Raw genomic sequence first — 18363 nt, 5'->3', positions numbered from 1 at the left:
GAATAGCACAGCGTTGGCCGTAATTATTCTGGAGATGGTTTTGGTCGTCGTCATTATGCCTGAGAAGGAAGCCAACGCTCACACACAGGGCTGCTCGTGGGCCCAGTTCAAAGCAACGCCTGTTCCAGTCTCCTGGGGGGGTCTGCCTGCGGAGAGTAGCGCAACTCGGCTGACCTTCACAATATTTCCTCACTTTGTCAATATGCTGGCAGTCAGGGCTGTATGCAAACTGTGAATGATGAAAATCAAAATAATATGAATGTGTGGTTCACATGGGGCCAGTAACACATGACGGGTGGAGTGGGCACCGCTCAACATCATTGTTATCGGCAGCGATTTTCCTTTTCTCAGAAGAAATGACGCCACTTCATTGTACCTCTAGTACAGTTGCTAGAACTATTGCAAGGAAGTAGGCACAACGCTAAATTGAAAAGTCCATAGTTTACTATTGGTAGAGCCATTGTTTGACCTTCAATCTGAACGATGATTCCTTTATTTATTTTACTTTTTTTTTTAACTTTTTTTTTTTTACCATGATTGTAGCAATGGTTGAAAGAAGCCTTAATGATTTTAACAAACTACATAAAATAAAAACTTTTCAGTTGACAAGCGACTGTTGCACCTATTTCCATGCCACTACTCTCAGAATAGCTACAATACTGTTGTGTAGTGGATTCTTGGGCAATTTGGATACTTTTTTGTAGTTTGAAGTCACAAGTATTGAGGTGCTGGACCGGAGCAAGGACTCCCGCCTAAGCAAACTGGCGATCCAGGGACTCCCATCATATGTTATTAAAAAAATTATTTTTACATATTGGTCGTATCATCAGGTGAATGATAATGGCAAGGACAATTTTAAAATGAATAGATTTGATAGATCCTTTTTCATTATTTTGACCTCCCCACATTTTATAAACTCTAGCATAGCCTATTAGCTAGAACGGTAACTCCAAACACATTTTGGCTAATAGCAGCTGTCTAGCTGGTTAAACAAAGGTTAGCCATGTGTTGGCAAAAATGTATGTCCAAGTCAAGAAGGCTTGCCAGTGGCACTTGCCACGACTGGTACTTGCGTTTGCTTATTCAAAGCCTATGTCAGATACTCCAGTGAGCGTAATTAGCTCCAATGAGTGTAATTTGCTCAATATTAGGAGTTTAGAAGTAAGGTTGACATCATTAGAAATAATATATTATCATTTTTTCTACTGTAGGTATGTCATTCAATATGTGTTTACACTGTTGTTGCTAGCGATATTCATTAATACATTAAAAAAATAAAAAATAATAATAATAATGTTTAATGGACTCCCTGCAGTACCTCTGTGGAACCCCTAGGGGACCCCAGGTTGAATACCCCTGGTGTATAGTTATTTTTCTATTAGCAAGACAAGCTGTCATGTACTGTATGGTGACTGCCACATGGATCACTTGTCCACTCGCCACCCTTGTCACATCTCTCTCCTTTCTCTCTCCCGCCCCTCTATCTATCTTTCTTTCTTTCTTTCTCTCTCTCTCCCTCTTTCTTTGAATGTCTCCCTCTCTCTCCATGTGTGCTCTCTTTCCAGCAGCTCCTGTCCTAGTCAGAGCCTGGCTCTACGTAGCAGTCTGGAGCTCAAGCTGCCCAGTCACCAGGCTGTGGGGATCGCCCTCCAGCTGGAGTATGTCTTCTCCTCGCCGCTCAACGGTGACGGAAAGGTAAGAGGGTGGTGTGTGTGTTCCGGATCCTCTGTCTGCAAATCCCCCAGTCAGAGGAGCAACAGATCCAAGCACCTTGGACTGAACATCTTTCCCTGTTGGCTTGCCCCCACCCCCCTGTCCTGCCAGCCATCCTCTCCTGTCCTTGGAGCATTGATCACTCCATCTCCCCTTGTCTCCTCCCCGAGGAAATTAAAGAGGCATCCTTGGCTGGACAACCTTAGTAAAAGAACAAGCACAACACTGGGAGAGAAAAGAAGGAGGGGGAAGAGAGGATAGGATTCAAGGCAAGCAGCGGAGGAGAACAGAGCCAAGGGAGCCTCTCATCCTTGCTGCCTAGCTCATATACACATACACACACACACACACACACACACACACACACACACACACACACACACACACACACACAGCCTGAGAGCATGGGAAGGATTATCCCCTCCCAATTCAAACAGGGAGGAACCAAGACGAGGGTAGGCATCCCTTATCTACAGAAATGGCGAAATGGCGTTTGTTTAGAAAGGCAAACTGGAAGAAAAAGAGTCTGTCGGAGAGACATCATCAACACAGAAAGAGAGAGAAAAATCAACAATCCAACAATCAAAATGTCCCAAGGGAAGTCATTTACAAAGCGGGCTGTTTAGTTAGCTAGACACAGACGGTACGGCAACACCAAATATTTGGCCAATTATATGCGTTGGTGGGCTTTAGCCTTGATGCAGTGTGCTAGGGGTGGGCGCTCTTAGTGTCTGTGAATGTGCTGTCCCTCGCAAACTCCCGGGCTAATGAGCCACCAATTAAAACAGAAACAATAACAGGCATTCCACTCCATGTACGCAGTGTACTGTAGGCCTGCACTCACTCACTCACTCACTGGTTGCGTCCCAAATCGCATCATATTCCCAGATAGTGCACATAGTGCAATAGTTTTGACCAGGGCACATAGGGCTCTGGTCATAAGTAGTGCACTATATAGGGAATAGAGTGTCATTTAGGACGCAGCCACTTACTGACGCCCATCCTCACAATCTCACCACTCGAGAGCCAGTCAGACTTCTATTGTTAATGTAAACAGGTTCTCCATTGACTTGACTGCTTGGGTAATGCTTAATGGTTCAATAACTGATAATAAAAAAAAAACATCTGGCGTACACAGAGAAGATGTAGAAAGCAGAGCGAGAGAGAGACAGACTGGTGAAAACTGAGAGACAGTGAACGAGCAAGAGAGAGAGAGAGCGCGAGACAAAGATGGCGCGAGGGAGACACAACAAGCAAGATAACAGACAATTACTGTGAAAACAAGTGGCCTGTTTACCCTAGCCTGTATTGATCCTATCCCCTATCTCTTGCACACCGCACAAAGTCACGTATGTCACTCAGCGGAGAAGATAGACAAGAAGTGTTGGTGACATGTCAAACCCCCCCACCCAACAGCACCACACCTCATGAATATTCCATGAGGTGAGAGATATTTTGCGAGAGGGAGGCAGGGAGCTTAATTGCAGTCAGCGGTGCGTAGGTATATTTAGAGCTCTGTCGAAGCACCGTGTCATGATCCGCCTGAGGGTGAGTGATGAGGGGAGCGGGTAGGTATCGCCACCTGAGGACGGGGAGGGGGGGGGGGTGACCCGCTCCAAGGTTCAGGGAGGTCTGGAATATTGATGGGGTCTATTATCTCTCCATCGATGGGGAACGGAGGAGAGGAGGAGTGAGATACAGCAACAACGACCCTGTGTATCGATGTCAAACTCATCAGATAACGCATCTTTTGAGGTATTGTTGTTGAGGGACTCTGTCTCTGTGCTGCAAGTGGCAAGCTGTCTTCTAGCTTTGTTCACATTGTCATGTAGATGTCAGTTCTCACATTTGATGGTGTCGTTCACAACTCATACAGTTTATGCATTCATAGTATTACAGTTTCTGTCATGAAGGACATTTCAGCCTTTTGGCAGCGTGGTTTCGAGCCCCACTTCTATCCATCATGTTAATTCACTGCTCTACCATATTCAAGTATTTCTTGTGCATTGTCTGTGTTTGTACTCTTTGACCAAATTGCCAAAGCCCCAATTATCCTGTATTCATAAGTTGGTTCCTGTTACGACCTTGTATGTGTTCTGCTTACTTTGGTGATTATACACTGAGTATACCAAACATTAGGAACACCTTCCTAATATTGAGCTGGGGCATGGACTCAACAAGGTGTCGAAAGGGTTGACTCCAATCCTTCCCACAGTTGTGTCAAGTTGGCTGAATGTCCTTTGGGTGGTGGACAATTCTTGATACTGGAAACTGTTGAGTGTGAAAAACCCAGCAGCGTTGCAGTTCTTGAAACAAACCGGTGCACCTTGCACCTACTACCAGACCCCGTTCAAAGGCACTTAAGTATTCACCCTCTGAATGGCACACATACACAATCTACAGTATGTATCAATTGTCTGAAGGCTTAAAAATCCTTCTTTAACCTGTGTCCTCCCCTTCATCTACACTGATTTGAAGTGGATTTAACAAGTGACATCAATAAGGGATCATAGCTTTCACCTGGTCAGTCTATGTCATGGAAAGAGCAGGTGTTCTTAATTTTTTTGTGTACTCGCTGTATACAGTCAAATTAGGTCTTTATGCTGCTTAAGTTTCTTTCCAATTTTTATCATACTTTCTATGGCATTGAAGGGACCTCACTGTCTTTTATGGCAAGCTCTATGCGTCATAGATAAAACTAGAATATTGTTAGGCATTTGGGCCTCACCCATGAAACAGTGATGCATGGATGCCTTGACATTCTCCCCTAAAATGGACTCTCGTGTCCATAAATGTTTCTTCTGTCTATCTTCCATCATACTTTGGCTTTCTCGTAAAGCTCTGCTGGGCCACTAGGTGGAGTTGTATAGTGCAAATTAGGCCTAATACATATGCATTTCCACTGTGGCCGTTTTAGTATCTGGTCTGCTTTTGCTGCTGATGCGCTCGACTGAAATTTAGTGGAATTCTTTCTTTGATCAGTTCTGATGGATTTGCGGAGCGAGGTGGTGGTGGTGGTGGTGGTGGTGGTGGTGGTGGTGGAGTAAACAACTTTTAAAAAATGCTCTCACTCAGATGATAACACAACGCATTTGGTTACCAATCGCTCAACAGTGTCTCGCCGACCAGATTGCCACAGTTCACACGCTCTGATCACCTCCAACACTGCATCACTCACCAGCTGCAGATTGAAAAGTGAGACAAAGTCTCGACTCGTCGCGAGGGTGCGGACGATGTCCTTCATTTCGCAATAACTTATTTGTCCCCGTAGCCCCTCCCCTTTCCTCCCCACAGCCCCCCTAAAGGAAAACCTTGCTGTGTCATTGTTGTTCTCCACCCCCCCAGTTCTCTCTTTTTTTCCCCTCTCTCCCTGAGAGCGTTTGAGCCCACATCGTTTATGTCTCCACCAGTGGAGAGAACGAGTGAGACATAGAGAGCGAGAGAGGAAGGGGGGGAAAGAGCGAGACTGAGGGAGAGGGGGAGAGAGGAACTGGGGGAGATGAGAGGCATGGGAGCTGGTTGTGCTAGGCTCCTCCGGGTACTGAGGTTGACGAACTTCAAACAAGCAACTTTGCCTACAGTCAAACGGATCGACTGCCCACTCTCTCTCTGCTCCTCATCAAGGGCCTGCATTACTCAGCAATCCTCAGTCAGCTTACTAGGTCTCCGTGGCCTTCATAGGGGCCTTCATAGGCTTCAGACAGACACAGAGGGAGGGTCCCCCCGCCGATACTTTACTTAAAGGAAAACTCTACTCAAAAACTATATTTTGGTATTTTTTTGCATTAGTCCACTGTTGATGCAGTCCCAAAATGTCATGATTATGTGGCAAGTGACACTTTTGCTTCTTGAAAGTCCAATATCTTGAAAACTTGACTGCTGACATGCAAAACATGTTGGGACTGTATCAACAGTGGACTAATGAAAGAAATACCAAAATATAGTTTTTGGGTGGATTTTTCCTTTAACCGCCCAGGAGGAAGGTCTGAGACACAGAATGTTGGAGAGCAAGGAAAACGTGTGCAGAAAACGTGCAATTACCCGCCCTGGTATACTCTGTAATTACTGTCTGCCACAAAGTGTTATATTATAGTAGTGCAGTGGTAATTCTCGGTCTCTGGTACCATAGTATTATTCTAATTACTTTGCTGTCTGATATATTTCATTAATTTATGGTCCTCTGTAGCTCAGTTGGTAGAGCATGGCGCTTGTAACGCCAGGGTAGTGGGTTCGATCCCCGGGACCATCCATACCTAAAAATGTATGCACGCATGACTGTACGTCGCTTTGGATAAAAGCGTCTGCTAAATGGCATATTATGAAAGCCTCTTAACAAACATTTTGCCAATGTTTTTTTTTTTTTTACATTTATTGAAAGTAATAACTCCCCTCAATGTACTCTGAAGATTTCATGACTCTAGGACCAGGAAAATGTGTTCAAACTAGCTTCTGAAGTTTCAGAATTGGACAGTATGTTCGTTAATTTCCTGAAAAGTTTTGGAGATGAGGTTTTCATCAGTAGGCGACTATTTAAGTAGTGCATTGTATAAAATGAAATACGGTATTAATTATACTAGGGATGTGTAAAACAAAATCTTAACGTTTTTAAAATAATCATAAAATGACGTGAATTCACAATCCAGATATGGTTCTGCGTATGACCGCAGTTCAATCTACCGCAGTCCTGGCCACCTACCTACCGGTCACCTGTAGTTACCACAGCCACAAAGTCATAAAGCCCGCCTATTTCTAACCTTAACCTTAACCACACTGCTAACCTTATTCCTACACCTAACCTTAAATGAAGACCAAAAATGTAATTTTTGTTTTCATGAATTTTTACGATAGCCAATTTTGACTTTGTGGCTGTGGTAACTAGTGGAAACCCTACCAGACAGCGCTCACCTTTACTGCATTAATACCACTCAGGTATTAATGTGGTTTTAGGTTCTCTGTTGTGTGCCTCTCGTCCATGTTCTCAGTTGTCAGTTCCAACTTCATGTCCCTCTTCTCATCAATGTGATGGTTCGTTGCAGTGATGTATGACCGCATGTTCATAGATGTCCAACAATCTGTTGTTAATGCAACGTATGGTGTTTGAGAGTTTGCGCTTTGTACTTACAGAGCAATCATTGTACATTTTCTCCATCAGGGCCATCCCGGTTTTTCGACATGGCCTCTTGTAGTTGGGTTCTAGATATGCCATTAGGGTATTGAAGTTGACATCCTCTACCGTTGACAATGGCTGCATATCAACTGCAATCATTTCTGTAATCAGCGCTGTGATTTTCTCATGCCGTCCCTTATCGCACTGCTGCCAGCAATGTGTTTGTCTCACGGTGCCTCTCTTTTAGCATTGCACCTGTACTGCCACTGTAGCTTAATTCCACCTCGCAAAGTTTGCATTTCATCACTTTCTCATTTAACTTCTTAAAGTATTGCCATACAGGACTTCGCTGCTGTCGCTTCCCTGTCTCACTCTCTGCCACTTTTCCAACTGTTAACGACAATGACGTGAAGAACGCTTTATATCCATGGCAAATCATTTGAAAGATGCATATCTCCTCCTACTTACAGAATTGTTGCGTTAGGTATTTGTTAAAAAAAATATGTACCTTCAGGATGATGATTGTGACCTGTTAATCGTCGTTTTGTGATAACTGCACTGTGATTTTAATTTGGTTAAAATAAGTATAATAATTCTAAACTTTAATGATCCGAAATTCATTTAAACGTTCAAGTTATACACAATATTATGTTACCCTAATGTGCAATATCAAAGTGGGGTATTTCTTAAGTGTACAGTGCCTTCGGAAAGTATTCAGACCCCTTGACTTTTTCCACATTTTGTTACATTACAGCCTTATTCTAAAATTGATTCAATAGTTTTTTTTCCCTCATCAATCTACACACAATAATAAGAAAAAACATGTTTTTAGACATTTTTGCGCATTTATATTTAAAAACCTCAGGAAACATCAGCATCGATTCTTCATGGGTATGACGCTACAAGCTTGGCACACCTGTATTTGGGGAGTTTTACCCATTCTTCTCTGCAGATCCTCTCAAGCTCTGTCAGGTTGAATGGGGAGCATTGCTGCACAGTGATTTTCAGGTCTCTCCAGAGATGTTCGATCGGGTTCAAGTCCGGGCTCTGGCTGGGCCACTCAAGGACGTTTAGAGACTTGTCCCGAAGCCACTCCTGCATTGTCTTAGCTGTGTGCTTAGGGTCGTTGTCCTGTTGGAAGGTGAACCTTTACCCCAGTCTGAGGACCTGAGCGCTCTGGAGCAGGTTTTCATCAAGGATCTCTCTGTACTTTGCTCCGTTCATCTTTGCCTCCATCCTGACTAGCCTCCCAGTCCCTGCCGCTGAAAAACATCCCCACAGCATGATGCTGCCACCACCATGCTTCACCACAGGGATGGTGCCAGGTTTCCTCCAGACGTGACGCTTGGCATTCAGGCCAAAGAGTTCAATCTTGGTTTCATCAGACCAGATAATCTTGTTTCTCATGGTCTGAGAGTCTTTTAGGTGCCTTTTGGCAAACTCCAAGTGGGCTGTCATGTGCCTTTTACTGAGGAGTGGCTTCCGTCTGTCCACTCTACCATAAAGGCCTGATTGGTGGAAGGTTCTCCCATCTCCACAGAGGAAATCTAAAGCTCTGCCAGAGTGACCATCGGGTTCTTGGTCACCTCCCTGACCAAGGCCCTTCTCCCCCGATTTCTCAGTTTGGCCGGGCGGCCAGCTCTAGGAAGAGTCTTGGTGGTTCCAAGACAAGGCCACTGTGTTCTTGGGGACCTTCAATGCTGCAGACATTTTCTGGTACCCTTCCCCAGATTTTTTCGATTTTGCTTAATCAATGCCCTTGAAAGAAATGGGGAGAAGTTCTATGCCGTTGCTAGACGTTCCCCAATAATGAAAGGGGAGCATGAGGGAAAACGTTTTTGAAGCACTGATTTAGATGTTGTATTTCAATATGCTCCCTTTCTTGGACATCATGAACTTTAATTTTACATTTACATTTTAGTCATTTAGCAGACGCTCTTATCCAGAGCGACTTACAGTTAGCGCATACATTATTTTATCGAACCCACAACCCTGGCGTTGCAAACACCATGCTCTACCAACTGAGCTGTCACCGAGGGGGAAATTGTTATAGACACAGTACTGCTTTATACAAAATAGAAACGTTATATTACACACTCAACATAATACATACATTTCATGTTACCCATATCTTACACATTGTGCACGTTTCATGTAGCCACATACAGTGTCTTCAGAAAGTATTCATACCCCTTGACTTATTCCACATTTTGTTGTTACAGCCTGAATTCAAAATGGATTAAATAAATACAAAATGTCACCCATCTACACACAATGCCCCATAATGATAAAGTGAAAACATGTTTTTAGAAATGTTTCCAAATGTATTGAAAATGAAATACAGAAATATTTCATTTACATAAGTAGTCAATACATGTTAGAATCACTTTTGGTAGCGATTAAAGCTGTAAGTCCTTCTGGGTAAGTCTCTAAGAGCTTTGCACACCTGGATTGTGTAATATTTGCCCATTATTATTTTTAAAATTCTTCAAGCTCTGTCAAGTTGGTTGTTGATTATTGCTAGACAGCCATTTTCAAGCCTTGCCATAGTTTTTTTAAGCCATTTTAAATAAAAACTGTAACTAGGCCACTAAGGAACATTCAATGTTGTCTTGGCAAGCAACTCCAGTGTATATTTGGCCATGTGTTTTAGGTTATTGTCCTGCTGAAAGGTGAATTTGTCTCCCAGTGTCTGTTGGAAAGCAGACCTGAACCAGGTTTCCTCTAGGATTTTGCCTCTGCTTAGCTCTATTCCGTTTCCCTAGTCCTTACCAATGACAAGCATACCCATAACATGATGCAGCCACCACCCTTGCTTGAAAATATGAAGAGTGGTGCTGTACTCAGTGATGTGCTTTGTTGAATTTGCCCCAAACGTAACGCTTTGTATTCAGGACATAAAGTTCATTTCTTTGCCACATTGTTTACAGTTTTACTTTATTGCCTTATTGCAAACAGAATGCATGTTTTGGAATATTTTTATTCTGTACTGGCTTCCTTTTTTTCACTCTGTCATTTAGGTTAGTATTGTGGAGTAACTACTAAAATGTAAAATGTAAAATGTAACTACAATTTGTTGGTCCATCCTCAGTTTTCTCCTATCACAGCCATTCAACTCTAACTGTTTTAAAGTTACCATTGGCCTCATGGTTGAATACTTGAATACTTATTGACTCAAGATATTTCAGCTTTTCATTTTTAATTAATTTGTAAAAATGTATAAAAACACAATTCCACTTAGACATTATGGGGTATTGTGTGTAGGCCAGTGACAAATTGCAATTTAATCCATTTTATATTCAGTCTGTAACACATTTACATTTTAGTCATTAAGCACAACAGAATGTGGATAAAGTCGAGGGGTGTGAATACTTTCTGAAGGCACTGTAAATACACATCAACCTTGAGAATGAGATTAAAAACTTCTTAAGTGGAAATATTTTAGTAAGTAGTGGTAAAAAGACAAAATGAAATAAAAATCATGCATTTGAAGTGAACCCTACATCTTCTCCAAAAGAATCAAACCATTTCACTTCCAACCAGCCATGAAAAGTGCGTGAAAATACCCAGCACGGTACATCACATACGGTATGTGGGCTATCAGAGATGTCATCCTTGGACTACTTCACTTTAGGTTTCCATCTACAGTATAGGTATGTGACTAGAACGGGGGACTGACACGCGGCCGAGTCGACGGCTCCTAATTTTATTCTGTCAACACCAATTTAGCCCTGCTGTAATTCCCCACCCTCGCTCCACTCCCTTCCATCACCGCCTTTATCAAACGTAGTTAGCTGCGACACAGTATGTCAATTGAGCCATGCAACACAGTCATATAAAGCCTAATGTAAGACGATGGCGCTTATTGTTGCCTGCCTCCCTCTGACAGGCACTAGCTCATTGCTAATGGAGGTCGGTCTGGGAAAAGGCAGGCGCGCTGGCCATGTGTTCCTGTCCTTTTGCCTGGAAGCAATTTGTTGGAAAAGCTTGACAGTTGCAGTTATCCAGGACGTTGACACGAGGAACGAGTGACTGCGCCAGGTCACAGACTGAGAGGCTGAGGCAGAATAGCGGTGGTGGCGTCCGCCATGAGGGCCCGTTTCATCCTCCCCTCCTCGTATCTCATCCTTGTCGTTGTCTCGCTCGCTGAGGCTCACACCCAAATCAGTAATTAGTCGCCAAAGCTGTTACACTGCAGTAAACTGGGTGTCAGGGAATAGAAGGGGGCCTGACAGTTGTGACATGCAGGCTGTTGAGAAACTGCTTTGTGTTGAGGAGGCTGAGAGCAGCTGAAAGCTAGCTTCTGGTAATGAATGTGGCACTAGTCACGTCTGATTTTAGGTGCTCTTTGACCCTGGGCTGGGTGACTGGCACGCTTGATTAGAGCGTCTGAGGAAGTGTAACCATTAACGTGTGACCTTTCTGATTCTTCCAAAAGCGATTTAAACATGAGCACTGATGTGCCCTTTACCGAGCACCCGGCTGCAAACACACACACATACACATACACACACACACACACACACACACACACACACAAGGGCGCACAGCGACACAGGGTGGTTATGTGTCTGCAGCTAACTTCAGACAGCCTCCACCCAGCTCACTCAGTGTTAACTATGCGAGCACCACACACACACACACACACACACACACACACACAGCAGGAGGCCTCCTAAGGAAAGTGACATCTCCATCAACTCAAAGTCCAGGAAATGAGAGTGAAAGTAGTAATCTTCTGCTTGTTTTGGGAGTGGTAGATTGTAGCCGGCTGAATATATGTGGATGGTTGCCTCTTGACTGTGGCTTAGTAATTAAAGCTCAGATCTCTACTCAGGCTTCCATTTTTGTTAGTTCCATTAGTTTAGTTTGTGTATTTCTTTCTGTATCTATTAATGTATTTTTATCTATATCTCTAATATGATTGCAAAGGGATAGAATGTAAACAACAATATCAGATCAGGATCCACTGACATGGTTGCCGGTGGTTGTTAAAAGGTGTTAGGGTATGGCTGCTCCTCTGTGCCTTAGAGACTTTTGTTTGGATTTTAATTGGGTTGCAGTGCAGGTACACGGTGTATGGATCGTTGTGTGTGTTTTCTGTAACTTCTCTTAAGAAGACGCGTGTCCCTGCAGGCTTTAATGATGTTTGCTGAATGAAAAGCTCTTTAAATCTCTCCATTCACATGCTCATTAAAAAAGTGCCTCTTACAATAACCCCCCTCTCGCCCTAACCCCGGTTGTCTGGCTGTCTGGCTTTCTCAATGAGATGCACGTCAAGACTCAAGAGTCCTCAGGTTAGCGTGGGCCCTAGCGTGAAAAAGAAAAAAAACCAGGATGTTTTTTTCCACCTCTCAAATGTCACAGAAATGTTAATTAAATGTTAATCAAACATAATACACATAGTAATGTCATCAGCATTTTGAAAGGATGTATTTAGCTGATTCGGCTGATGCTGGAGGTCATTTTTCCCTGGGATTTTATCTCCACGTTGAGGGAAGCGGCTGGAAGAGAACAGCAGAGACCACGATGCTGGAGACACAATGCTTGGCCTAATTAAAATGAATGTCAGCTTTCCCCACTGAGAAGTGCATCAATCTCCTCTGATGGGCCTGGAGTGAGTCTTACCCTGTGAGAGCGTGCCAGTGAAGCCATCCTTCTCCAGACGGGTACATGCCGCCTTGGCAGCGAGCGAGAGGGGGCCGATGTTTGTGTGCCTAATGGACGCCATGTGGCCGGGCCCTCGTTCTGAAGCCTGCTGCCAGTCTAGAAAAGCTATGCCCTGGCTGGCCCATTTGTTTACTCCACATGGAAGGCATCAGAAGTGCTAATTGCCCTGTGGAGACGTTCACTGCCTATCAAACGACTGACAATGAACCCGGTGAGAACAAACATTGTCCACATGCAAGTTTGTTTCAAGTTTTTATTGTCATGTGCACTATTACATTGAAATGCCTTTCTTGCTTGCTCTTTCCCAACAATGCAGTAAAATGTTTTAAGTAAAGTAGAACAGAAAAACACGAGAAATAGAAATAAGAAGAACACGAGAAAGTAAGTAAGCTATGTACAGGGTCAGTGCCAATACCATATTTACAATGTGCAGGGATTCTGGAGTGGTAGTGTTAGATACTGTATAGGGGTAAGGTAACTAGGCATCAGGATGTATGATAAACAGAGTAGCAGCAGCGTGTATGATTGCATGTGAGTGCGTGTTATGTGTGTGAGCAAATTAAGTGTGTGTTGGATTGTCAGTGTGAGTGTGTAGAATGTGCATAGAGTGAGTGTGCATAGAGACGGTGCAAAAATACTAATAAAATAGAAGGGTCAAAGCAGATAGTCTGTGTAGCCATTTTGTTATCTATTTAGCAGGGGATAGAAGCAGTTCAGGAGCCTGTTGGTGTCAGACCTGATGCTCCGGTACCGCTTGCCATGCGGAAGCAGAGAGAACAGTCTATGGCTTGGGTGGCTGGAGTCATTAACAATTTTCATGGCCTTCCTTTCACACCGCCTGATGTAGAGGTCCTGGATGGCAGGGAGCTCGGCCCCAGTGATATACTGCTCCTTGGTCTTACTGACGTTCAGGGAGAGGTTGTTGTCCTAGCACCACACTGCCAGGTCTCTGACCTCCTCCCTGTAGGCTGTCTCATCATCGCCGGTGATCAGGCCTACAACCGTCGTGTCATCAGCAAACTTGATGATGACGTTAGAGTTGTGTGTGGCCACACAGTCATGGGTGAACAGGGAGTACAATAGGGGACTAAGCACACACCCCTGTGGGGCTCCCGTGTTGAGGGTCAGCGTGGCGGAGGTAATGTTGCCTACCCTCACCACCTGGGGTCAAAAAGTCCAGGATCCAGTTGCAGAGGGAGGTGTTCAGTCCCAGGGTCCCAAGCTTGGTTTATTTTATTTTATTAGGCTCCTCATTGCACATGCAGCAGCTACTCTTCCTAGGGTCCACATAAAACGTACAAATACAGTACATGACAAAGTACAGAACAGTTATACACAAGAACAACATAAGATATTGCATTCCATTCAAAATAAAAATATATAAATTAAATAGAAGGAATAGGAGTATTAAGTTACATATTGGAAAGACACCAAGAGACAACAAAAATACTATTTGCATATTTTTGGTGACGAGCTTGGAGGGGACTATGGTGTTGAACGCTGAGCTGTAGTCAGTGAACAGCATTCTCACATAGCTATTCCTCTTAGCTAGGTGGGTGACGGCAGTGTAGAGTGCAATTTAGATTGCATCGCGTATGGATCTGTTGGGGAGGTATGCAAATTGGAGTGAGTCTGGGATGATGGAGTTGATGTGTGCCATAAACAGCCTTTCAAAGCACTTCATGATTACAGATGTACTGGGCGCAACCCAGGCGACATGGAGATGCGGGGAACCAAGCTTGGGCGAGAGCCGAAGCCTCCCTCCCGGGCCCAGAATCTCGCGCCGAGGGAAGGGAGAGGCAGGGGGCGTGAGCCCCCTACCTTACCCAGCCCACAGCAGAGTTTTTGATGGTTGCCGCCGGCGGCTGGCAACCCATTAATGATTGACCTTGTTACGACTTTTACTTCCTCTAGATAGTCAAGTTTGATTGATCCGAGGACCTCACTAAACCATCCAATCGGTAGTAGCGGCCGGCGGTGTGTACAAAGGGCAGGGACTTAATCAAAGCAAGCTTATGACCCACGCTTACTGGGAATTCCTCGTTCATGGGAAATAATTACAATCCCCCACACTGATCCGCTCAGTGTGGCGTGCGTGCAGCCCCGGACATCTAAGGGCATCATAGACCTGTTATTGCTCAATCTCGTTGTGGCTGAACGCCACTTGTCCCTCTAAGAAGTTGGATGTTGACCGCTCGGGGCCGCATAACTAGTTAGCATGCCGGAGTCTCGTTCGTTATCGGAATTAACCAGACAAATCGCTCCACCAACTAAGAACGGCCACGCACCACCACTAACAGAATCGAGAAAGAGCAATCAATCTGTCAATCCTTTCCGTGTCTGGGCCGGGTGAGGTTTCCTGTGTTGAGTCAAATTAAGCCACAGGCTCCACTCCTGGTGGTGCCCTTCCATCGATTTATTTAAGTTTCAGCTTTGCAACCATACTCCCCCCGGAACCCAAAGACTTTGGTTTCCCAGACGCTGCCCGGCGGGTCATGGGAATAACGCAGCCGGATTGCTAGTTGGCATCATTTATGGTCGGAACTACGACGGTATCTGACCGTCTTCGAACCTCCGACTTTTGTTCTTGATTAATGAAAAGATTCTTGGCAAATGCTTTTGCTTTCATCCGTCTTGCGCTGGTTCAAGAATTTCACCTCTAGCGGCACAATACGAATGCCCCCGGCCGTCCCTCTTAATCATGACCCCAGTTCAGAAGAAAAACCCACAAAATAGAACCGGAGTCCTATTCCATTATTCCTAGCTGCGGTATTCAGGTGACCGGGCCTGCTTTGAACACTCACATTTTTTCAAATTAAACGCTTTGAACCCCGCGGGACACTCAGTAAAGAGCATTGAGGGGGCGCCGAGAGTGCTACAGGGCGGTAGTCATTGTGGCAGGTAGCCTTAGAGTTCTTGGGAACAGGAATGATGGTGGTCAGCTTGAGACGTGGGGATAACAGACTGTGACAAGGAGAGGTTGCCTGCCAGTGAATATGCCTGCCGCGGCCTTACGAGTGTTGACCTGATTAAAAACCTTACTCACAGCCTCGGAGAGCGAAATCACTCAGTCCCCTTGGTCAGCGTTGTGGTGTGCAAGTGTTACTCGTTTCTGTATATCTTATACAGTGCATTCGGAAAGTATTCAGACCCCTTGACTTTTTCCACATTTTGTTACGTTAAAGCCTTATTCTAAAATGGATGAAATAAAATCCTCATCAATCTACACACAATACCCCAAAATGACAAAGCAAAAACAGGTTTTGATAAATTTTTACACATTTATTAAATATTAAAACAGAAATACCTTATTTACATAAGTATTCAGACCCTTTGCTATGAGACTGGAAATTGAGCTCAGGTGCATCCTGTTTCCATTGATCATCCTTGAGATGTTTCTACAACTTGATTGGAGTACACCTGTGGTAAATGCAATTGATTGGACATGATTTGTCTGGAGGAAACCAGGCACCATCCCTATGGTGAAGCATGGTGGTGGCAGCACCATGCTGTGGGGATGTTTTTCAGCGGCAGGGACTGGGAGACTAGTCAGGATCGAGGGAAAGATGAACGGATCAAAGTACAGAGAAATCCTTGATGAAAACCTGCTCCAGAGCACTCAGGACCTCAGAATGGGGTAAAGGTTCACCTTCCAACAGGACAACAACCCTAAGCACACAGCCAAGACAACGCAGGAGTGGCTTCGGGCCAAGTCTCAGAATTTCCTTGAGCGATGCTCCCCATCCAACCTGACAGAGCTTGAGAGGATCTGCAGAGAAGAATGGGAGAAACTCCTCAAATATAGGTGTGCCAAGCTTGTAGGGTCATACCAAAGAAAACTTGAGGCTGTAACAGCTGCCAAAGATGCTTCAACAAAGTACTGAGTAAAGGGTCTGAATACTTACGTAAATGTGATATTTCAGTTTTTGCTTTGTCATTATGGGGTGTTCTGTGTAGATTGATGAGGGGGAAAAACAGTTTAATCAATTTTAGAATAAGGCTGTAACGTAACAAAATGTGGAAAAGGTCAAGGGGTCTGAATGCTTTCCGAATGCACTGTATCTTCTCCAGGAGATGTGCTCTTCTCCAAGTTCCATAAACGTTGGTGTTTTTACTTTTTTACTCTCAGCTTCTGCTGTTGCTTTGTAGAATAACTATTTACCCGCTGGTCTAAACTAGTTGCATCACTTTTCATGCTACCAGCACCCAAAATAAGTACCGGAAGTCAAGCACCTGTAAGAAGTAATCGGGTAGGCCTTTTTTATGACTTTTCCACTGGATCAGAGCTTGACGTTTTTCCCTTTCACGCTGAGTGGTTATCGAAAATGACAGCTGGAAAGATTTTTCAAATACATTGAGGAACTATTGTAATTCTCAATTGATTTAAAAACAGACTTTGCTTGCTGTTTGAGGTGAAGAAAACATTACTTTGAGAAGGTCCACAGGTCATTAGTTGTGGTGCGTTAAGCCAATCAGAAATAGTATCAGATCCCCAAATGGGCACATTTATATGCCTTCATTTGCTCTCAGGCCAGGTAGCCTATAGGCCTACTTCTATGCATGCGCATCCTTACTCAACATTGACAGGAGCGCTCCAAACAAAAGACAATGACTAAATTGACAAAACTCGTAAATGGAATGAAATAAACCAAAACTTGTTTCTCACAAGTGTAGCGTAGGTTGTGCACTGTCCACTCCGACAATGAGAATAGGAAGACTGGAATAATAATATGAAATGCTTTAAAATACATTTCCATAACCAAAGTAACAAATATTGTAGATTAGAAATGATAGGAGTTAATGGTAAATGTACTACTGGTGATAAACAGTTGAAGTCGGAAGTTTAAATACACCTTAGCCAAATACATTTAAACTTAGTTTTTCACAATTCCTGACATTTAATCCCAGTAAAAATTCCCTGTCTTAGGTCAGTTAGGAACACCACTTGTATTTTAAGAATGTGAAATGTCAGAATAATAGTGGAGATAATTATTTATTTCAGCTTTTATTTCTTTCATCACATTCCCAGTGGGTCAGAAGTTTACATACACTCAATTAGTATGTGGTGGCATTGCCTTTAAATTGTTTAACTTGGGTCAAACATTTCGGGTAGCCTTCCACAAGCTTCCCACAATAAGTTGGGTGAATTTTGGCCCATTCCTCCTGACAAAGCTGGTGTAACTGAGTCAGGTTTGTAGGCCTCCTTGCTCGCACACGCTATAGGAATGAGGTCAGGGCTTTGTGATGGCCACTCCAATACCTTGACTTTGTTGTCCTTAAGCCATTTTGCCACAACTTTGGAAGTATGCTTGGGGTCATTGTCCATTTGGAAGACCCATTTGCGACCAAGCTTGAACTTCCTGACTGATGTCTTGAGATGTTGCTTCAATATTTCCACATAATTGTCCTTCCTCGTGATGCCATCTATTTTGTGAAGTGCACCAGCCCCTCCTGCAGCAAAGCACCCCCACAGCATGATGCTGCAAGTTACCCCCTTTTTCCTCCAAACATAACGATGGTCATTATGGCCAAACAGTACTATTTCTGTTTCATCAGACCAGAGGACATTTCTCCAAAAAGTACGATCTTTGTCCCCATGTGCAGTTGCAAACCGTAGTCTGGCTTTTTCATGGCGGTTTTGGAGCAGTGGCTTCTTCCTTGCTGAGCGGCCTTTCAGGTTATGTCGATATAGGACTTGTTTTACTGTGGATATAGATACTTTTGTACCTGTTTCCTCCAGCATCTTCACAAGGTCCTTTGCTGTTGTTCTGGGATTGATTTGCACTTTTCGCACCAAAGTACGTTCATCTCTATGAGACAGAACACGTCTCCTTCCTGAGCGGTATAAAGGCTGCGTGGTCCCATGGTGTTTA

At 44.0% G+C, this 18363-nt stretch overlaps 1 protein-coding gene across 1 annotated transcript in view; it reads left to right on the top strand.

The window, feature by feature from the left end:
* The window catches only part of nphp4 (nephronophthisis 4), a 173375-nt gene that overhangs the window by 55288 nt on the left and 99724 nt on the right, over positions 1 to 18363 (top strand). The window contains exon 8 of the mRNA XM_084186484.1: positions 1566 to 1695. Coding sequence (XP_084042610.1) covers positions 1566 to 1695 — 130 coding nt within the window. The remainder of the gene's footprint in view (positions 1 to 1565; positions 1696 to 18363) is intronic.

This window comes from Coregonus lavaretus (genome assembly GCF_964263955.1).
Source record: "Coregonus lavaretus genome assembly, chromosome: 22".
Lineage (NCBI taxonomy): Eukaryota > Metazoa > Chordata > Actinopteri > Salmoniformes > Salmonidae > Coregonus > Coregonus lavaretus.
This window is presented reverse-complemented; position numbering and strand designations above follow the sequence as displayed.